Source organism: Thamnophis sirtalis, unplaced genomic scaffold (assembly GCF_051295495.1).
Source record: "Thamnophis sirtalis isolate CommonGarterSnake01/CBP01778 unplaced genomic scaffold, rThaSir2_p1.2 scaffold_3, whole genome shotgun sequence".
NCBI lineage: Eukaryota > Metazoa > Chordata > Lepidosauria > Squamata > Natricidae > Thamnophis > Thamnophis sirtalis.
The window spans coordinates 113,254,751-113,277,774 of record NW_028261383.1 but is presented as its reverse complement, the minus strand read 5'-3'; the positions used below and the strand labels follow the sequence as shown (position 1 = coordinate 113,277,774).

Below are 23,024 nucleotides of genomic sequence, written 5' to 3'. Positions count from 1 at the left end.
TCTGCTTGTCTTAATGCATAATGAATCTACTGGTTACAGAAAACACACAGATACACTTTCTTGCTTGCTTCTTCCGCTTTCTGCGGTCTCCAACCTTCATTCCCATGACCTACTTGGAGTGCTTTCAGGATAATCAATTTACCTTGTGTGTGTTGGATTTCTCTCTAAGATATACCTTGTCTAGTCTTCAGTTGGTTTCAGGTTTGCTTGAGGCTACTTTTTACTAAATAAACCAAGATGGGAATGGAAGTCCTCAAGTGGCTGCCAGTCTTAAGAAAGAGGTACATTCAGGAGCACTATCTTACTCTCTTTATTTGCTTTTACCTAGGCCTTCCATTATCCAAACCAGATGGAGTACCCAAATACTGAACTGCCTATTACTTAAAAGTCTGTAGAGATTCTCAGCCATCCAGGTCATGGTTGTCCCAAAGGTGCTTTTTCAGGAGGCAACTGGACTTTGTTTTTTCTTTTTTCTTTTGAAGATGTTTTGCTTCTCATCCAAGAAACTTCTTCAGTTCTGACAGGATAGTGAGGAATGGAAGGATTTATATTCCTTGCAGACATTTGGTAATTTGCATCTTTTTAGAAGGTCCTTGAAGATAGGCCCCCAAGTGCTTCAACGACCCTCTAAAAGGATGCAAATCACCAGCTGTTTCCAAGAAATATAAATCCTTCCATTACTCACTATCTTGTCAGAACTGAAGAAGCTCCTTGGATGAGAAGTGAAAAATTTTCAAAAGAAAAAAAAACACGTTGCCTCCTGGAAAAGTACCTTTGGGATGCGTATTATTTACTTCTTTGAAAAAAATAGTATAACTTGCAATTTCAAAGTAATAAAAGCTGTAGGAGGACAGCTGTATGGTAGCACCAAGTCAGGACTTTAATAGCACCTTTTTAAACAATGTTGAAAGGTGCAGGGTTTTTTTTAGCTACAGCCCACTTATTGGATGCATGAAGTGGCTAAACTGATGTATATGATTTAAATTTGGATAAGGGGAACAGGAGAGAAGGACCATATTTATGCAGATTATGAGAGTCAGATGACATGCACCTTATCAATTAGGATGTCAAGTTTCATGGACTCTGCATTCAGATCTTATGCCGTCAGGAATACCAGGTATATTAAAAAACCAGTGATTACCACCTGGTGGTCCACAAGAAAATTTTGGTGGTCTGCAGAGAAATCTGCATTTCTCTTGAGGAGCCCAGCCGAGGTTTCTCGCGCTTCAGTGCTTTGACTCCCAGGGACACGGAGTCTTAACTTCAGGCAGTTAGTTTGGCCGCCTGTTAGCGGAAAGAAGTGCCCAGGGTCAACCCTACCTTTGCTGTCTATTATGGATGCTAGATCGCCCCTCTGCAAACTTGTCTCTCGAGCGCTTACTGAAGCAGCACAGGAAATTTCATCCGGGCTTCTTGAGAGATGAAAGTTTGCAGGGGGCCAATCTAGCATCTGCAAAGGACAGCAAAGGTAGGGTTGACTCCAACTGCTTCTCTCTTCTGTAGTGTTTCCTGGGCAGGGTTTACTGCTCTGAGCCCCAAGCAGCAGAGGGCTGCCTTGGCACCCACAGCTGGGGCAAATTTACCGCAGTGAAGGCGTGATGCTGATACCATGCAAATTTATGTAGTACTTCGCTCGCACCTTCCAGCCATCGCCACCACCACTTCAGGCCACTCCCCCCCCCCCGCTGCAAAAAGCACAAGGTAATGACAAACTTTCCCACCACTGTCAGTCTGCCTGTCTTCATTTTCCTTCACTCAGATTGACCAAGGTTCTTGAGAGAAAGAGAACACAAAAGTTTCCAGGTTGTGTGCCTGGACCAGGCGCTTTCTCTCAGGCCTCCCACCCGGAGGCCTCACAGAAGCAGACAGGTAGACCCGAAAGGCGGTTGAACTCCCCCCCCCAGTGGTCTGCGGGATTTAAAATTATGGATTTGGTGGTTCCTGAGGTCCAAAAGCTTGAGACCCCTGCCATAGACTTCCTAAGATAAATAAAATCCATTGGAAATTTCACCATTTTAACCATGGATGTTGAGACACTATACTAACATTCTCCACAAATTTGGACATCAACCTATCATGTCCAAACTTGTGGAGGATGTTAGTATAGTGGCGCAGTGGTTAGGGTGCAGTACTGCAGGCCACTTTAGCTGACTGTGATCTGCAGTTCAGCGGTTCAAATCTCACCGGCTCAAGGTCGACTCAGCCTTCCATCCTTCCGAGGTGGGTGAAATGAGGACCCGGACTGTGGGGGCAAGTTGCTGACTCAATTTGCTAAAAAAATTGTAAACCGTTTAGAGAGGGCTGAAAGCCCTATGAAGCGGTATATAAGTAATAAATAAATAAATGTCTTGCCACCAGATTGACTGTATGCTGCTACATCAATAGCCTCCAACCTTTTGGGCACAGGGACCAGTTCTGTGGAGAGAGGTTTTTCCGTGGACTCGAGGGGGCATGGTATTGTGTGCTGCCTGCATCCTGCAGATGGGACTTCGCTTGTTTGCATGGCCCAGTTTCTGGCATGCCACAGATGGTGCCAGTCCACAGACCCCTGTACTACCTGATTACTTCACTTTTGACAAAACATACCTTCAATGACCAATATTTGAAGGTATATTATGCCCATGGCTCCAAATTTGTGAACATCTTCATGTCTGACTTAGTAGAACTAAGCCAAGGTGGCGCAGTGGTTAAATGCAGCACTGCAGGCTACTGCTAGATCAGCAGGTCAGCGGTTCAAATCTCACCGGCTCAGGGTTGACTCAGCCTTCCATCCTTCCGAGGTGGGTAAAATGAGGACCCAGATTGTTGGGGGCAATATGCTGACTCTGTAAACCGCTTAGAGAGGCCTGAAAGGCCTATGAAGCGGTATATAAGTCTACTGCTATTGCTATTGCTATTCTTTTTATTTGAGATTCATTGATGACATTTAAACACCTGGACCCCTGGAAATGAATAATCAAATTGCCCCATCATCTAAAAAAAGATCCACCTTGATGTCATAGTAAAACAACACAGTACTCAGACCCTACCAATGACTGCTACATGTCTCCAGTTTCAACCCAGAATATACTATTGAATATATCCAGAAGTGCCCCACCCAAAAAAACTTTGGGCACCAGGGACTGATTCCATGGAGAAAGCTTTTTCCAAAGATCAGCAAGGGCATAGTTTTGCATCTGCCTGCATCCCACGGAGGGGCCTTTGTTTGTTTGCGCTGCCAGTTGCTGGCATGCTGCAGACTGATGCCAGTCCAGGGATCAGGGGTTGGTCTATAGGATCTACACTACAATTGCATTTGTTCTTGCCAACTTGCAGTGATGTGCAACTGATGGATTAAAGTGGACTTCTATAAGTAACCCACCTAAATGTAGCCAGATCAACAGAGCCAGATCAGGGAGGGTGTATTAAACTACCACCAAAAAACACAACATCACTGATTATGTGCAGTTCAAGCCACTCACACACAATAAGTTGAACCCCATATTGGATACTGCATTTTTTTAGGCACTGGGTGGCAGGTCCATACTTGCATATAGAAAAGCATCCAATCTGAAGCAGATGACAAGAAATAACAGGGTTATGATGCTAAGGAAGTAGATAATCCCAACCAACTCCCCACATTTACATCAACCACACCATCACAGGCCCCAACAACTTCATACACATCAGAGGCATATAATGTAATAGATGCTATTATCTCTGGATTCTATGTAGGCCAAACTTTGCAAAAAGAATTAATGGATGCAAGTTTGACATCAGGATTTAAAGGAACGGCAAAGTAATCCTGGAGCATTTGAACCTGGAAGGACATTCCACTACAGATATTAAAATAGCCATTTTTTGGGGAGTGGGAGGAAGAAACAAGTGAGAGATTGCTCAACATACATTTAAAAGTTTCAGGCTAGCTAACAAACTCCATGAGATTTTAATGTATTAAAATTGTTAATTGATGTGTGCTTGTAATCTGTCTCCTACATAATTTGCACCTGCGTAACTACCCTGTCTTCCCCTCCCTTCTGACCCGTCTCATCCCAATTTAAATTCTATGTCAGTTTAGCCACTCCATGCATCCATGAAAGCTTAAGCCTTTTATTAAAATGTGTTATGAAATCCTTGGTACTGTCTGAGCTTGGTGGTTTGCTTGCAGTCATTTCATTACCAGGTTAACGTCATCAGAGAGTGAATATAGATTTGCTCCCTATTTATATATATAGGCACCCCCAGGTTAAGAACAAGTTCTGTTCACTGTCTTTAACTTGGATTTGTATTTAAGTTGGAACTTGTGTTTACAAATGGACTGCCTGTTACTAAAAATGACTTAATACTTAAATCTGGCCCACAGGGCCAGCATGGAAATATCAAAGGACAAGCCTGTGATGTCTCTACTGGCCAAAATAGGACATATGCGTATGCGGGGGCGGGGGGCGGCCCATTTTCACTGGTTCCAGCCTCCTGCAGCACTCTGCTGGCCCAAAACAGGCTGTGAGGAGGCCTCCCAATATCTCCGTGTATCCCATTTTTGGCTGGCAGAGTACTGCTGGAAGCCGGGGAGGGCGAAAACGAGGTTCATGGGGGCCAAGCCCCCCCACATCCAGTGGCAGATTAAGGCTCACTGGTGCTCTAAGCACTGAAAAATCTTGGTGCCCCCTCCTTTGTACATACAGTACGAATCTTCATTGGGTTTTTTTCTTTCTCAACTTTGTGGTGACCCCTTGGGCCTGGTGCCCAAAGCACATGCTTAGTCTGCTTAATGGTTAATATATCACTGCCCGCACCGCATTTTGGCTGGTAAAGTGCTGCAGGAAGCATCCGTCCCGTCTCCCCCCACCCCCTGTGGAGGCTTGTGGAGAACTACAATGCTAATCCGGCCCTCAAAGAAATCCAGTTTGACAACCCTGGCCTATGCAGTAGCTTGCCCTGTCAGTTTTGGTGAGGGTGCGATTCCTTGGTACTCCCTTGACTTAGGGTATTATTTTCTGCTTGTTTGCCTGGTGTTAATCCCTGCTTATCTGGGTGTCGGCTGCTGGAAAGTATGTATCCATATCTTTTTGTTTCCTTCTTAGCTTTTTTTAATTGTCTCTTTTGACTAGTGTATAAATATGTTTTTTTTCTGTGTCTATTAATGATTTGTCTGAATTGCCTAGCATTTTTGGATTTAGCTTGGTTCAGAATGTTCAAAATTTCTCAGTTAAACTGTGGTTAAGTCTATTTATGTGTTATGAGAGTAAGTAATTTTCTGTTTTCTGGCTTGCTAGTTGGTGCACATCAGTGGTGGGTTGCAGGCAGTATGCCCCAGTATGGGCGTACAGGTGCCTGCCCGGAGCACCGGGTACCGTTCTGGTACAGTGCACTGGAGGGCCCACTTGCCCAGCTGAACTCTTTACCTGTATTTGAGCTCTTCAGCCCTTCTGCATACAGAGCGCACAGCACCTGTGCGATGCTCCGCCAAGCAATGGAACATCGCGGAGATGTCACAAGAGGTAAGTATACATTCGTGCGCTGCGCACACGCGCTTGCATGTTCATGTGGTGCACGCCGGGCCCCGTTGCAACCCTACTGGTTGCAACGGGATCCAGAATCCACCACTGGTGTACATGGATGTGCTCTGCAGTCTTCTGCCTGTCCATCCTATATAACGGTAGGATGGACAGGCATAATTGAATTGTATGATATAGATGACTTATCTGTTTTTTTGTTGTTCTTGAGCTCCTGGGTCATTTGATTTACTTATGCTTTGGACAGCTTTAGTAGGTTGCGTGCTACACTAACGCCAAGTGCTTATAATAGCTGTTTGTTTCTCAGATGTTTCTGATATAAGGCAGCATTATCCTTTTCATAGTTTGTGTTGATTGTGCTGTGGTGGATTGAGTGGTCAGGCACTTTTGATATGGATATCCATTTTGTTGGAAGATTTGTATATGTGGTCTATTTCCTTTTTCTAGTATTCTTGGATTGCTGCAGCCTTTCTACTTGTGTGATTCAGAGAGATTATGGAGGTTCTCAGTCATCCAGTTTGTCCCAAAGGTGCTTTTTGAAGACGCAACTGAACTTTCTGGTTTTTCTTTGAAGACATTTCGCTTCTCATCCAAGAAGCTTCTTCAGCTCTGACTGGGCGGTGGGGGATAAAAGGATTTATGTTCCTTTCAGACAGGTGGTCATTTGCATCCTTTTAGAGAGTCATATTCAAGGTTCACTTCAAGGTTTATCTATGTTGTCAGAGTTGCCTGAGTGTTGCAAATGGGTGTGGAGCCTTCTTGGAACTGTTGAAAAGATTGCATTGTAGGCTGAAGATAGATAATATCATACCCCTCCCTCTCTGTTGTGAGAGGGCTGTTCAATTTTGACATAAATGACGTAGACATAGATTGAGGGGAAAATGCTTTAAGAAAGTAGGTAGGTAATTGGACAGAAGCATTTTTTAAAAAAAATTGTACATCTTTAAAGGCACTCTTAGAGTGAATATATTTCAAGACAGGGCAAGTACTGAAACCGAGAGACAATAGTAGAAGCATCAGTAAAATGAATCCATCCAATTTCTCCCTCGAGTACAAATTTACACATTCCAATACAATAAAAGGTGCATGCAAAGACTAGGTCTAACCTGTGAATACTTTTGACAGCAAAATTCAGTAGAAAAATATCAGCTGTGAACTCTGGTGTTTGGCTATTTACATGCAAATAAGGCACACCTGGAACTTGAGCTACACATAAAATAAAAATACCAAGCACTTTACAAAAAAAAAGTTAGGAATACTGAAAGCAGTTCAAGCCTAATTGGTCTAAACAGGAAGTTCTTCAATATTTTCTGGGAATGGCCAGTGTAGAAAAAATCCATTAACTTCATTTTTAAAAAAAGGAAAATTGAAGTCATCCTTGACTCTTGATGATTTTGTATTTGTACTGTTCTCTTATAAGACTATGGAAGAGTTTTTCCATCACTGCCTTTTGCGATATTGCTTTTAACTTTCTAATCTAACCAAAGCTCTGCTGTTCCCTGGAGGTGTTTCATCGAGGCAATAAAAAAAAACAAAACACCACCAAAACTTTTTCCTTTTCTCTGGCTCAAGTTTATAATTGTTGCTACTTGTCTGAATAAATAGCATTACCTGGATTCTTGTAACTGAGATTGCTCTATATACTCTATACCCCTTTTTGTCATTGCATCTTGTTACTGCATGCAGAACTCCAGGGAACAGCAGTAAAACAACATCAAATGAAAACTCTTTCTCTATTTCTGTGCTTCTACTCAAACGTGTCAGATATGAAGCAGCCCATGAGATGCTAGATTATTTAGATCTGCCTTTTGAGCTGAATCTGAATTTTGAGCATGGCAGACATTTAATGCACCAAGAAGCAGAACTATAAAATCTTTGGGCAATGGAAATAAACTATAATTTAAACAGATTTATAGCATAGGGTTACTTAGACCTAATTAAGCCTGGCTCAGTGTGCAAGGTTGCCAATGAAGGCTTAGTTTTCTATTGAAAATAAATAAAAGGCCTTGTAAAAATTAGATCACTCTTTAAAAGATCTGTATTTTGCCTACACCATGCTATGTTTCTACATTTAGATACATTTTTATGTGCAGGGCTATTCAAACCAGGGAAATGTTTTAGCTACCTAAAAAGGGATGGCCTCTAGACCTGGCTTTATAATCTCACTGATGGGCAGAATTCAAAATTTATATTATTTTTTGGACAAACGTAAACACAAAGCAAAATAATGTGAAGTTCTTTGTCCAGTCCTCAATTACAGCATCCTTGCCAGTCCCTTGCCTTGCCTAACTCCTTAAACACTCTTGGCACAGCATATTTACCATCCCTGTTTCTATTTGTCTTAATAAGTACTGTGGACAATCACAGGTTTGTACTTGAAAATAACTTAATAAACACAAGGGGAAATGCTATCAGATCTGTCCATAGCCTGGATGAAAAAGATCAGACCTGTTATGCAAAATTCACTTCAAATTTTTGATGAATAAATAGCCAGGCAGAAGCCTAACCAGTGTCCAGGGAAAGGATCTTTCATGAAAGTGTCATATGTAGGAGTACCTTTTAAAAAGTAATGATCCTCTCTTTGAGAGAGAAGAGCCTTAGCATGAAAGAAAAGGGAACATTTGAGGAAGTCCTGTACCAATATAAAATTAAGGTGGGCCTGGTTCCGGAGCTTGCTAGATGGATCCCTTTGAAGGTTTCTGGCAATTTGACGGTCCTTATTGCAGTAGGTCTGAATCAGCAGGCAATAGTTCTGTTTTCCAGCCCGTCTTTTCCCTGGAAACATTTATATGCAAAGCAGCACTCTTGGAATTCATTATTTCTGAAAACTGTTGTTACATTCCAGATTCTTTCAAAGTTTTGGGAGACTGTGGAAGAAAAGAAAGACAGCCTTTAGCATTATCTAGTAATTGTTTGCCTCCACTGGAGTAAATATTTCATTAGCTCTTGATAACAGACAAGAATTTCAATAGATTTGTAAGTCCTTCTGTTTTAAGGAAGGACATTTTCCTGTCAATTAACTTAGTTATTTATAGGACAATGCAACCTTTATATATAACTTTAAAGCAAATAATACGAAGTCTGCAGCACTACAGTCAGGGAAACAATTCTACGTTCAAACTACACAGCCAATCACTTCAATTTAAACGTGAGGCATATGACTTAATAATCTTTGGTTAAATGATCTGGATTCTGCTTGATTTAGAAGCCCTTAATAACTAGCCTGTTGGTAATCTACAGAAACTATTGAGATACGGTGAAGCTCGGGATCATGATCCCTCTATATTCCTACTTATATTGTGCGATTGGTCAGTTTTACTCCATGTCCACACTAAGTCAGCTGAATATCCCTTTCCCCTGGATCTTGGTGTGTTTCCTATTTTCTTGGCCTAGGTTTCTGATCAGATTAATCCTTATGTCAAATGTTTTTCCCTCATTTCACACTGACATATGTTCTCAAATATTCATATAAAACGACCGGAGAGATATCAAATACACCCACTTGCACCTCATTAGAAGAAGCAGTCATTATTGGTGATTGGTTTGCATGGCTTCTAAAAACAGGATGACAGGTTCCAGGTTTTGATTCAGGTTAGTCTGATTCCTGATTGTTTCAAAAAGGGCCAAGTGGAGGAACATTATGACCAGACTTAAAGTCAAAACAGGATGGCAGGGCAGCTCCACACTCAGAGTGGGAATCTGGAGGAGGAAACCTTTCATCAGCTCTTACCCTTAAGGTGTTGGAACCAGATGTGGAACTGAAATCTGAGTACTTGTCAGAACTCCGAGTCTTGTCACGTCTGCTCTGGCACAACCAGCGGTGATAGTCTTCACGCACCTAGACACACAAACAACAACTTTAGGAAATTCTGGTCTTTGTATCTCTGTCTTTCCCCTGCTTTGCACACATACACACCTTGATACCTATCAACATTGGAATCTTTTTTTTTGTGTACCAACACCCAACATTATATGCCCAACTTATAGTGCAATGCTATACTTGTCTGCAGAGCAGTATATCCTATCATATTCAATGATGTGCTTTACTCCCAGATAAATGACCAGGAGATTTCAGTCTCTGAGCTGGTTCCCAACATATTTGCTTTTCTACAAACATAGGTACCTGTTTTTTGAGTACGCAGTGCAGGAGGAAGATGAAGAGACCCTGTAGGCTGTTAAAGATGGTGAAGAGGTAAGACAGGAAGAGGGTTTGATTGTTGAACTGAAACAAGCCAAAGATCCAAGTAATGCCTAGAATACAGAGCTGTGCAATGGCTGTGATTGTGAGCACCCTGTAGGAAAAGAGATTTATGACACAACTTAACACCTGTTGCTGTAGTCCTTAACCTTATGTAATGAGGACTAGCCTGGAACCACAATGTGGAGGGCATCTATTACATCAAACAGGGCTAGGTAACAGCCTATGCCCTAATTCTCCTCTAGGATTATATTAGATGGAGCTTTTGAAAATCATTTTATTAAATAAATCATTTATTATCCAAGGGGATTATTATAATCTCACCAGTTATTAATTCCTGATCTTTTAAGACACAGATGATCACTTTTTCTTGGCTACTTACCTCTGCTTTTTCAATTTAGTCAAATCAGGGTTAATGTCAGCAAACTTCTCGGAAAGCCTCCAGACAGTAATAAGAAAGACAACAGCATTGACCTGTGCAGAAAAGATTGGATAAGGATAATCAGGCTTTGAGATGAGCACTAGCGTAAATATCACAGTTTTTCTAGCTTCCTTAATGGAAGCTTAAAGATAGAGTATTAAGCTTTTGAAAGCTGGACAGTGTTAGAATTAGAGAATTCTGCTTCAACAAATTAAATGCAAGCTGTATAGTCACCAAGAGTCGTTTCAGTTTAGTCAGTGTATTTATATCAGATATGTTGAGGGGGATGGGAGAGAAGCATTTTAATTTGACATCAGATAAAGCAGGTAAGATCTGGGGCGAAGGCTTTTCTAAAGGAGGCAAAAGTTGTCCCTAACAGAGATGGATCAAGAGACATATAGCAGGAACTAGACCACTACATCCAAAGTTACATGCCTTCAAAAGAAGTTATAATAGACAGAAGCTGGGATACAGTTCAGAAATTAACATTTTAAGTGATTCCCAAGGCAGAGATTAGAAGGTAGGAAGAAGACCCGAGTATGAATTCAGCATTACCATGATGATGAAGGAGACAGGTCCCAGGAAGCTCCACAAGAACCCACGTTCTCTGGAAAGCCAGCAGCTGTGTGTAAAGACAGAGGGTGATTTATTTTGTAGGTAAATGGACTTATTTCTTTTTTGACAGTTCACTTAGATCTGTTGTTCTGCCCCTCTAGAAGTTCGCATTCCTAAGAAAGCTCACTACAAGTCATGCAGGAATGTGTGTGTGTGTGTGTGTGTGTGTGAGGTCTATGTCATAGGGACTTAAGGCTGGCCAGGGTAGGTTCCAGTGGTGGGATTCAGCCAATTTGCACCACATCGGGAGAACCAGTTATAAACTTTCTGAGCAGTTTGGTGAACTGGTTGTTGGAGGAAATCATTAGGGCAGAGAACCAGTTGTTAAATTATTTGAATCCCACCAGTGATTCAGCCCTTTTTACTTCACAAGCAATTCCAGCATGAGATGCACCAGAGAACACAGTGACACATTCGTATTCAAGATCCTGTTACCCGATCCTGCACCTTCAGTGCACAATGCACAGGTACTCTTTAGCTCATGACTGGGGATGGTGGTGGTGGATGGGGACCCAAATTCAGAACTCACTTTCTGCTGCTGTATCCTTTGCTGTTGATGGCAGCGGAGATGCCTACCAAGACAGCTGGGAACCCATATCCCACAAGGAAGATGTGCCAGTGTTTAAGGCTATGTGTGTTGAAGACCTGAACTACCATTAAGTAGAGCTGCACACCCTCCAGTAGCATCCAACAGAAGACGCAGAGGAAGGAATAATGGAGCAATCCAGCAATTACAACACATGCCATCTAAAAAGGGAAACAAGAATTAGATTAAGGTGTTCTGGGAGCAGTTTTAAAATCCAGTCCAGTCTTCAACTACCCTTCTTCCCAGAGGAGGACATCATTTATATTCAGGAAAATTATTTTCAAACAGAAATTGGATGCACTCTGTTCCTACTCCTTTAAGGTACAACAGCACCCCTTAATACTTGTGCCTCATAGCATCCTCATTGTTTGGTCTATTAGATACTTCAAACTTCAAGGAACAAGCACAGATAATGTTAGGAACTGGACTGGACTTATTGACCTTAGAAGGAGCTGGCAAACCATAAGTAGGCAACTTTCCCCTGTTCAAGTCAATGGCATTTAACTTAGATAGTAGGAAGGAAGAGAGTTAGCACCCCACTGTCAACTCACGGGCTACAATTCCAATCTCTCCCAAGTTCTCTATTAAAGGAGGGAGATGCATTTTTAATGATATTTTAAAAGTGGGAGGTATGGACTTATTTTTTAAATCCACCATTATAAGGGATTGGCCATACCCAGCCCATGAAGTGGAGGATTGTACACTTATTTCTCTCAACTGTTTTGCTCAGAATGCCTCCCCCAAGTGTGTAATCAAAATCTTTACCAGTTACTTACTGTATTGGTAGATATCCCAGCGCTCAAGAAGATGACATGGGCAGCAAAGAGGGACAGGCAAAGGTGGAGGTGGATGGTGGTGCGGATACCTTGGATGGCACGGCAGAACAGGAAGGTGAGGATGGAGAAGAATAGGCAGATCAGAGATATAATCAGCCCAACCTTTGTGATGACAGATAGGGTCCAATCCTGGAGTGAAAAACAATATAGGCAATTACTTAATTAAGGCAATGCAGTAGAAGGGCTTGTCAACTCTACTTAAACTACCAATATCTAGTGACAATTCTTTAATGCTTCAGGAGAAGACAATAACAAGAAGGGCTCAAAAAATCAGACTGAAAACTGGTTGATCAGGCCAGATCTCTGGCGGAAGTGTTTTTTTGCTTTCTGGACAACCTCCTTTGATCATACCACCTTAAATACCAGGCACCTGATTCTCCTTAAAGCACTTAATTCCAATAATCTGATCAAGATCTTGGTTCTAATTTTATCACCAATGCCTTTACTTTAGGAGTCCATCATCTTCACTTCTCCCATGGTCTTTCTACTATTTTTGTAGTTCCCTACGCAATGAAGGACCTGCAGGCACAATTTCCAATATTCCACTGAAGGGAGAGCAGGGTAATCCTTCTACTAGCCAACCAACTGAGTTGGCCATCTGCAAAAAAAAAAGAAAAGTCTCCTCCTTTTTCTTGCCATCTTGGGGCTTGCTTTGACCTTCTCTCATGACATATTTTGTCTGAGCCTTGGGTGCTTGGATGTTCTTCTAGTGGAGGACTGCACTCCAAATGACCACTCCAAATGGTCAACCAGGGAGAGACAAGATGATGATGAGAGTGGAGCAATGGATGGAAGTGCAAAAGCGTATTTATTTTGCCTTTGATGCCACCCAACTCCAGAATGGTTCACAATATAAAAACCAGAGTGGTAAGTAGGCCATAGTGAAGGGGACGCCACAGAAACTGAATAGCCCAAGATGCCTGCTCTCTTTTGTTAAAAAAAAATACCTTAAGTTGCCTTCCTCTCTTGTTTGTTTTTAATAAGCAGTTTTATAATGAGTTCAATGAGTTTATAATGAGTTCTGTCCGCCCCGTGCCAACTCAGCGAAGCGGTAGAAGTGATGTGCCAGTGCCTGGAGGCTGTCAGGGTCTGGATGGGAGTGAACAAGCTTGCACTCAATCCTGACAAGATCGAGTGGCTATTGATGCTCCCTCCCAAGGATGGTCCAGCTATTCCATCTCTTAGCCTCGGGGGTGAAACTATACGCCCCTCAGAGAGGGTTCGCAATTTGGGAGTTCTCCTGGATCCGCAGCTGACGTTAGAACATCACTTGTCGGCTGTGACCAGGGGGGGCTTTGCCCAGGTTCGCCTGGTGCACCAGTTGCGACCCTATCTGGACCGGGAGGCCCTTCGGATGGTCACTCACGCCCTCGTCACCTCAAGACTGGATTACTGTAACACGCTCTACATGGGGCTGCCCTTGAAGAGTGTTCGAAGATTCCAGTTAGTCCAGAATGCAGTCGCGCGAGCGATTGTGGGTGTACCTAGGTACACCCACGTCACACCTGTCCTCCGCGAGCTGCACTGGCTTTCTATTGGTCTCAGGACATGTTTCAAGGTGCTAGTCGTTACTTTTAAAGTCCTTCATGGTTTAGGACCTGACTACCTGAGAGACCGCCTCCTGCCATTTACCTCCCAGAGACCTATAAGATTGCATCTGCCGGCCAATGTCGGCTGGCGACCCCCCCCCGGGGGAGGGCCTTCTCTGTAGCTGCTCCGGTCCTATGGAACGATCTCCCCGTTGAGATCCGGACCCTTACTACTCTCTCGGCCTTCCGCAAAGCGAGTAAGACCTGGCTCTTCCAGCAGCCCTGGGGCTGTTGATTTATCCAGCCGCATTTTATGTTATGAATGTTGTGTGATTTTAATGTCTTTACTTTTTACTTTTTATATGTTCCTCCTCCCTGCTTTATCTGTAAGCCGCCCTGAGTCTCTCGAGAGTGGGCGGCATACAAGTCCTAATAAACGTAAACGTAAACAACTTGGATATCTAATATATAATTTTTCCATGTCTAAGACAGCAACTTAAAAGAGATGGTGCAATTTCATAGTTATAAAAGATATGAGTACTGATAATTGCATAGAAGAAATGCATATTTTTTTCTCTGGCTGTTATACAAGGAACTCCAATTATGAGTAACAAATCAATCCAGCAGTCATTTCTTTCCCTTCCCTTCCCTGTCTTAAACCATTCCTAACTGGTCCACTTTCTTGCTGGGACTTGCCTCCACATCATAGAAGGCCATGAGGACCGCAAAGCTGGTCATGTGGTTGCAGCGGCAATATGTCCTGTTGGCAGTACTGGTGTTCAGACGTACACAGCCTTCTTGAGACCAATGCCCGCTTCTGCCGGAGGGCTTCCAGAAAGCACAAATCACCTTCATATCAGGCTTTGATTCCTAGAAGGAAAATACAGGAGTATATGGAGACAGGATGAAATTGTCATTGTCAAATACATACATACATACATACATACATACATACATACATACATACATACATACATACATACATACATACATTTGAACTCTGCATATATTGTTGGCCTTCCCAGAGAGACCAGGCGGGAAACACGACCGGATGAGCTAATCCTACTTTACTGTAAGGCTGTATTTAACAGAATCTTGCAAGTCTATAAGTAAAAATCTCCTGCGGACTCCTTTGCAGCCTGAAATATTAGGAAGGGCTTTTTCTGAGCCTCCTGCTAACTTGCTACAAGTTCACTCACTTGACTTAATAACAACTCATTTACAAAAATGATTCAAAGATACAACAGCCTTGGGAAAAGTGACTTACACCCTCTGCTCAAAGTTATGACTGTTGCACAAATAGTCAGATGATTGCAGCTCAAGTGCTTGGCGTGCATTTAGGCTGACTCTGTAAGCTGCTTAGAGAGGGCTGCGAAGCAGTATATAAGTCAAAATGTTATCACTATTGTTACAGTGTTTGCTGTGTTTGGGATCATGATTGGCAACCTTCCCAACCAACTTTTGACAAGCAAAGTCAGTTGAGGAAGCTGTATTTGCTTAACGACTACATGATATACTTTGTTAGGAATATAATTCTAACGGTTGGGTTGGCAATGTAACAATGCTGTATCTGTTTCTTTAAATCATACTGTAAAATGTGATTGGGTGCTGTTTCCTCAATCGGCCATAAGAGGGAGCCAAAATGTCTGTTAGCTCTCTCTGTTTGTTAGATGCTGGGCTGATCTGTAAGTTTTGCAACTGCTAGCAAACTTTGTGTACCGGACTGTTTATATGATACTGGACTATGTTATTTGGATTATCCCTTAACTGAAAGACATTGATGACTGATTGTCTTATCCATGTATGACCTGGACAGTTTGATGGACTCTGATTTCCACGAAAGTAAAAGCCTATTTAAACTGCAGTGTCTCTGTATGCTGGTTTGTGTGTTCTCCAACACAACTCTCACAACCTTTCGCTGAACATACTCGCTCTCCCAACGGGGAGCTTAACTAAGACACTTAACAACCGCATGATTTCCTTAATGACCATGGTTAAAAACAGCCATAAAAATTGGGTGTGTCATGAGATGACTCACTTAATGGCTGCATCTCTTAGTGACTGAAAGCCTGGTCCAAATTGGGTTTGTAAGTCAAGGATTTATTTCCCCTCTTATGTAATGATACCAAAGGCAGCATCTCTTCACACATCTACCAAGGTCTTTCCCACATACCACTACGCAAGCAGAAAGCAAGGAAAGTAGCCAAGTTGGTCTTTCCTGATCTTTCACGTGAATCCGTGTCAAAATCTGATTTAGCTTTGAGTCTGGCTAAGCAGAAGGCAAGTACATTATACAGCATCTTCTCTTCAGGAAAGGTCATTTTCCTTGGGTATTATGAGAGCAATGAAAGGATATATTATTGCCATTCTGTAGACCGAGAGAAGACAAAGAAGACATGGATACTCACTGGTTTTGGATGGTTAAAGGAGAATGTGACGGGACTGCTCAGGGCAGTGGTCTCATTATGGCCTACAAAAGCAGAGGCCACCTTGGACAACACTTTATAGTTGGGCTTGCCAGGCTCATACATCAATTCCTTGGATTTTCCTATTTGTTCCCAGTCGCTTCCTTCAACATCCGCACCCGTCAGAATGAACCCTAGATTCTGGTAAGAGAGGAGGCCAACAACACTGGGGTCTGAAAAGGGAAGAGCAATTCAAATGTGAGGATGCAGAAGTTACTGGGATGAGATGATCCAATGCTGGATCATAAGCAGGAGAATATAGTGAGTGGGTTTTCTCTCTTTAAAGTAGCAATGGAGAAAAACAGTATGTGCAAATTCAGGTCTATGTGGGAAAATAATCTTTGCAAGCAGAGAACTAGCGCAGCAGGGAATTTTCTTTTGGACAATCTTGGAAAGAGATTCATATAGAATTTTTTAATACTCCTCTCGCTCCATAGTCTCATTGTACAATTCCCAGTTAACAATTTTTGTGGTGTTAATAATTTGTTCTAGTCCTCTAGATATTTGTATTCTATTTGGTTTAACTATCATTTTAAGGAATTTAAACAATATAGTATATTCAATTGCTTCTTGGAATAATGGTGAATTATAATTTACATGATATAAATAGAAATAATATTAAACAATATATCCCTCGTGTATTCACCTGACTCTATTCCTTTGCCTCTTTTGTGCCTTTTCCTTCTGTGTATATATTTTCCCCGTTTCAATAAAAATGTATATTAAAAATTTATGGTGGTCATGTATCATTTAGTTTTAAGAAACTTATCAACACAAAAAGCTGCCTGTCATTTCTTCAAAATATACTGTAAGAATTGTCTTTCATCAGACTGAAAGCCCATCCAATTTAGTATTCTGTTGATAAAAATGAATACAAAGATGATTCTGGGGAAAACACACAGAGACAATCTTTCCCTTAAATTCTCTAACCCACAACATTATTTAGAAATATTTCAGAAATTGAATGCTCTATTCTTCATTCTGTCAAATAATTTTTAAAAACTACACAGGGTCTTCACTAATAGTGGTAAGGAATTTCATACATTAAATCCAACATTGTTTCCTGAACATTTTCCTAATTAAACTCCTTTGAGCAACCTTCTCATCTAATACAGAAAGAAAAAAAATATAACAAGCTTTCTCCTTGCCAATGTTATTTTTTAAATAAAACACTAAATTGTCTTCACAATCAATTGTTTTCCAGTACTTCACTTCTCTTAATAAATGTTCAGAACAGCTGCAAAGGATTTGCTCCCCTCTCCTGGCCTACCCTGGTTGTTTAATCCTATTTCTCCGCCCATTCCCTTGGTGGGGCAACCCATGGCTCAAAGAAACCATATTTGTCTGCCTAAGTGATGCTTGGTGGCGCAGAAGAGGTACAGATTCACAGGTCTATAAAGAAAAAGAAAGCAAGTAGAAGGAAGGCCTGAGACAGTAAGAAAGGAAACCTTCTTCAGGGACCTATATACCTAGCAAGAACTCTTCTGCAACAGCCCACTGAAAAAGAGAAAGTTCCACCCTCCACTGACATATGTCTCTCAGCTAATTGCTCCTAAGATAATGTGGCTCTCCAGAGAGAAGAGAGCCTCTCTTCCATGCCCACAGTATGGCCAAAAGTTTTGACCCAAAAACAGCTTTTTCCTTCTGCTGCCTTCCCTCCAGCTTTTCCAGGCCGTTACAGGCATATTCTGTTCTTCTCACAGCATCGCCCACCCACTTTGTTATGATGCTGCAGCTTTTTACCTTCTCCCTTCTTGCTTGCTTCTTTCCAGCTTACTTCCATCTGTGTTTCGTTCAGCCACGGTTGCGCCAGATCTTGGCTTGAGTTGTCTGCTGTTCTGATTTCCATCACCAGTTCTATTACGAAACGGAAGGAAGATGACAAGGTTAGCAGGGAACAGAAAAGGGCAAGCGGCAGGGTCTCTGAAGTAAACATCACTCTCCTCCAAATATTCCAAATATTCAAGCAACAGATTTACCCAGCAAGGGAGGGGGAATCTACCATAAAGCAGAATGAAGCTGGGGAAGGAGAGCTGATTTCATATTTCAAAATGATCCTCCATATCCTTCTTAGATATGCTATAGGAAAGGGGTGGAGAACCATGGCCCTTTTATGACTTGTGGACTTCAATTCCCAGAATTCCTGAGGCAGAATTCTGGGAGTTGAGGTCCACAAGTCATAAAAGGGCCATAGGTCCCCATCCCTGCTGTAGAATAATTCCCAATAATTCCAATCAGCCACAGTCTAATTCATCTGGAAGCTATCACATTAGGGGTGGCTAATACACAAAGAAGGTGTCTTTGCAGTGGAGGAAGGAGAGAATTTCTGGGCAAGACCAGCCATGAGGGAAATCTCAAATCACCCCAACTCTGTATACTAACCTGTGCCTGCTTTGGACTTGATGGTGGTGGTTCCATTGGGTAGGGCGAATGCAAACATCCTGAGCCAGGCCTCCATCACTTGCATTATCTTGGTGGCCAGTTGGTGACTCTGCTCCTTATTCTCATCCTCCATCAACTTCAACAGATTGTCCAGATTGTCCAGTGTTTGCTAAAACATGATGACATTTGTGTTTATGGGAAAAGCTGGCACTCAGAGACACACTCGGGCTCATTGTTAAATCTACCATGCATAGATAAGCAGAGGAATGGAGAAATTCAGATTTTTGAGCATGTAAAATCTAAGAAATAATCTGCCTCTTTACCAGCAGCCAAACAAATATGCCTGGTGATGTCTCCATTGTTATCGCATTAAAATATTTTAATTAAAAAGTAATCCAGGATGCTATTAAAGCAGATACAATGCTGGCACTGAACATTGTATTATTTGTGGCCATAAATGCCTCTGGGTCCTACCTGTAGAATTATAGAATGTACAATTTTCAGACAAAAGAATAAAAGTGCTTTATTGGAAGGGTGCCCTTCTACTCCCCCAAAGGACAAATCCTGAGATGGAAAAAAAAGAGTCTTTCCTGGTCTGTAGGGACTATGAGTGGGCAATGGCTCCATTGGAACCATTTGGTGGGTGAGCCTATGGCACATGTTTAAAATTTTGACCCCATGTGGTTGATGATCCCTGGATGAGAGTATGAGATAATGAGTTATATCATCAACTTTCCTCATCCTATAGTTCTTTGGGGATTAGTACATCCACTGATTCCAGGAAGCACAGCTAATGATCACGTTGGATGTGATGATGACAGTTGTGGACACAAAACAGCTAGGTAGTACTTGACTGACAAAGCGAAATTAAAAAAAAAAATTGAAACAAGATTGATGTGTCCTCCAAATCGACTTTCAAATTATAATCTCTCAATTTTTTTATTCAGCTTTTACAAATTTCTCAGAAAAACCACTCTGGATTAATTGAGATTGGGTGAATGGAGATTTTCTGCACATGAATTCTTTATTCAAAGCATAACTACTCAAGAGGAGGTCCATTGATTTATTTCATTTTATTTTATAACTTGGGCTATTTTTACATATTAGGCAGTTGTATTAACCTCTAAGCCACAAGCTCTCCCCACTAAGGGGTTTAGAGGTCAATACAACTGCTTAATATGTAAAAACAGCCCAAGTTTGAATCCCAGCAAGGGTATGGCTAGCTGATGAGAGCTAGATAGCTTGAAATAGATCTATAGTAGTCTCCCTTCATTTTTTTATCAGCAAAAATGGAACACAAAATTGTTTGTCTGCCTGGAAGGCTCCTGGAGTGGGTCTGAAAGGGAAAAGGGAAGCATTTGGGCATACCAGGTGCTTTGACAAAAGAAAAAACACTTTGTGTATGTGCGTGTGTGTGTGTGTGCGTGTGTTGTATTCACCTTTATTACAAATTAAATATACCCATTTATACACTGATTTGTATCTTCTTGCACTACATAAACAATCACCATAAGAACAACACAGTGAGCTTCATCCTCTTGCGAAACGGGCATTTTGGTGATATGAAAACTGTTTCCTTCCTCATTAACAACTGACTGAGATCTATTTAGAAATTCACAAGTAAAGGATCTATAAACAGAGCGCAGTCAGGAGTCTGTCAATAAAAAGGATGGTAATGCTGTTATACAGTACATGCTCCTATATACTGCGGATACTCGAAGTGCTTTTTTGCCTGTTATTTTTACTCCAACTCAAATATTTTTCACTTTCTTTTTAGAAGTCATATAAAATAGTGACTGGAATAGCAATAGTTTTAGTTCTTTACTTTTTAAAGGAATTCATGTAAAATTATTATTCTACTCTACCTTATTTTGGGAGGCAGAAATATCTTTCTCAGAGTGAACGGCTAGTGACATGGATTTACCTTCTTGCTAACTTCTTATACTTACTAGATTTGCATGAAGCCTTCTGTGGTCCCAGAATAAAAGTTTTGTCCACCAAACGTCTATTTGATGTGGCCATCACTTTTTATTCTCTCTTCGCTCCCTCTCCCTGTCCATCTTCCACATGAAGCGCACAGCTGGGATTACTCTTAAACAGCCTCTAAACTAAGTTGACCTGCCATTACTGAGCAATCCTTGTTTGTGTTAAGTGATGGGGAAGGGATGGATGGCTCAGGGAGCCTTCAGAGAGAAGTGTTTTTTTATCAGGACAGCCTGGTCTACCCAATTATGAGATGGAGCTTTCGCCTTTCAGCCCCAATCCAGGAGCCTTTACAGGCCGTCGCTTTCACCACAAACTATTTTTGTGTTGAATTTATATTTACTGGCAAAGAAATAAAGGGAGGCTAGTATAGATCTAGCTTGAAATAGATCTATACTAGTCTCCCTTTATTTCTTTGTCGGTAAATGTAAATTTAACACTTCAGAGAGGAGAGGTTGGAAGGCAGGGATGCAAATGAAGAAGGCAGCAATGAGAAGCAGTGGAAGCAGAAGTTTCTCAACTGTGGGAGAAATTAAAGGCTTCCAGAGTGCATAAAAGATGTGAACCCGATTGCTGCTTCTTTTACATCACATCTAGATCGACAGTTCATTTATTGGAGAGTGGAAAGAAATACACGCACACATGTGCATAAGAGAACCATTGTTATTTGACTAGGGTGTGATAACTGGCTGCCCTTTTAGATTGGGATGTTGTGCAATCATGTGCAATGTGAAAAATGTCAAAGATATGAGCTGCTTTAGATCTTAATACGTGATGGATGCAGGGTAAGCAGGGCAGGGAGCTGCCTTCAAGGCATCTCCTGTCAGCTTGTCTTCTTAAACATTTTCCCAAGTTGCTTTTTCCTGTAAGCCAAGAACCAAACTGAAAACATACCTCCAAATGCTTCTTCGAATCCATTTGGCTGCTCACATTTGGCGGGGAACTGAAGAGGTTTCTCAGCTGAGTAGTAACGTTGTAAAGCAACACACTCTGCAAAGCAACACACAGCAAACACCATTAGGGGATAAGGATGAGGGGGAGGAACCATGATGAAGAAATATGAAATCAAAGAAGACTCTTTAATTCACTGCAGATACATAGATAGATGAATGAATGAATGAATGAATGAATGATAGATAGATAGATAGATAGATAGATAGATGATAGATAGATGAATGGATGATAGATAGATGATAGAGGAATGGATGATAGATAGATAGATAGATAGATAGATAGATAGATAGATAGATGATAGATAGATGGATGGATGATGGATGATAGATGATATATAGATGATTGATAGACAGACAGACAGACACACACACACACTCTACACTGGATAGAAAACTAACATTTCGAAAGCCCTATTAACCAATAAATACATTTCAAGAATAAAATTCCAGGAGAATAATTTTCACAGGTGCTATAATCTGCCCTAGAGTGTCTTAGTGAACCAAAAAAACCAGCATTAGGTAAACTTAAGGCTCTCAGTGGTTTGGATTCAAGCTCCAAATAAGCTTGAGAGAACATGGGGGCATGACTATAGTATGACGCCTTAAAACAACAGCATCTTTTCCCAATATCACATTCTTGAGTCCAATCCTGCAGACATCTAATATATTTTATCCCTGCACAACATAAACGTAGAAACCATATACTGTATGCCATTTAATTCTGTACCCTGAAAAATCCTACTGTGTTTACTTTAAAAAAACCCATTATCTTCTGATCCTTAAGATTACAAGGTAAAACACAGCCAAATTCTTAGTAATTACTAGGTTGGGGCAGTTCAATGAGATAACTACATGCAACTTTTCACTTTGCTTAACCAAGGCAAATCATGTCATTAAATTGTATTGTAATGTTAGGTGTTGTTGCTGTTTATTTCAAAAGCCATTAGACTATTGCTTAGGAGGCAATGATTTGCCACGTTAGAAAGCAAACAAGTCTGGAGGTCCATGGTGGAAATACCGTTACATCCAGAGATGTGGTGGAGGAGGAATTCAAGCCATCTCCAGTGAGAATGTCTTTTAGATCCAGCTAATGAGTGTGTCAGCCCAAAGGGAATGAAAGGGATGCAGTATGTAGCCTGCAAGCCTACATATGAAGCCCTCGGACATCATGCTGCATTTATGTGCCCCCCTCCACAAGCAGGAACTCCACAGGTGGAACAGGGATGTTCTCACAATGGGCTACAATGACAATCTCCTCTTTGTCAGTGGAGCAGCACTTACATAATTACCTTACGGTCAGTCCACCCCAAGGATTATTCTACGCATACCGTAAATTTAATCCTGACTTCAAGGTCTAAGCATTTAGGACTCACCTGTTCATCTGAACTGATATTCCATGAAGGCATGGGATAGTTGGCTTCTGAGGACAAAACAAACAATTTATGGAAAAATATAGTTTTTCATTTCTAAAAATCTCTTCGTTTTGCTTCTTTTTTTCTAAGCATGTTAAGTTACACTTTGTATTGACCAGATCACTTTAGCTCTATCTATCTATTTTTGG

The 23,024-nt window shown here is 41.4% G+C and overlaps 1 protein-coding gene across 1 annotated transcript in view; it reads right to left on the bottom strand.

Moving 5' to 3' along the window:
* Window positions 1-6,365: 6,365 nt before the first annotated feature.
* ADGRE5 (adhesion G protein-coupled receptor E5) overlaps window positions 6,366-23,024 on the bottom strand; it is a 50,972-nt gene continuing 34,313 nt past the window's right edge. Inside the window, exons 8-20 of the mRNA XM_087709728.1 lie at window positions 22,837-22,883; window positions 21,405-21,500; window positions 18,528-18,696; window positions 17,889-18,002; window positions 16,089-16,318; window positions 14,377-14,550; window positions 12,092-12,280; window positions 11,259-11,476; window positions 10,670-10,736; window positions 10,076-10,167; window positions 9,619-9,787; window positions 9,226-9,333; window positions 6,366-8,362 (exon numbers count right to left, since the gene is read on the bottom strand). Of these exons, the coding sequence (XP_087565854.1) occupies window positions 8,330-8,362; window positions 9,226-9,333; window positions 9,619-9,787; window positions 10,076-10,167; window positions 10,670-10,736; window positions 11,259-11,476; window positions 12,092-12,280; window positions 14,377-14,550; window positions 16,089-16,318; window positions 17,889-18,002; window positions 18,528-18,696; window positions 21,405-21,500; window positions 22,837-22,883 (1,706 nt within the window). The 3' untranslated portion in view covers window positions 6,366-8,329. The remainder of the gene's footprint in view (window positions 8,363-9,225; window positions 9,334-9,618; window positions 9,788-10,075; window positions 10,168-10,669; window positions 10,737-11,258; window positions 11,477-12,091; window positions 12,281-14,376; window positions 14,551-16,088; window positions 16,319-17,888; window positions 18,003-18,527; window positions 18,697-21,404; window positions 21,501-22,836; window positions 22,884-23,024) is intronic.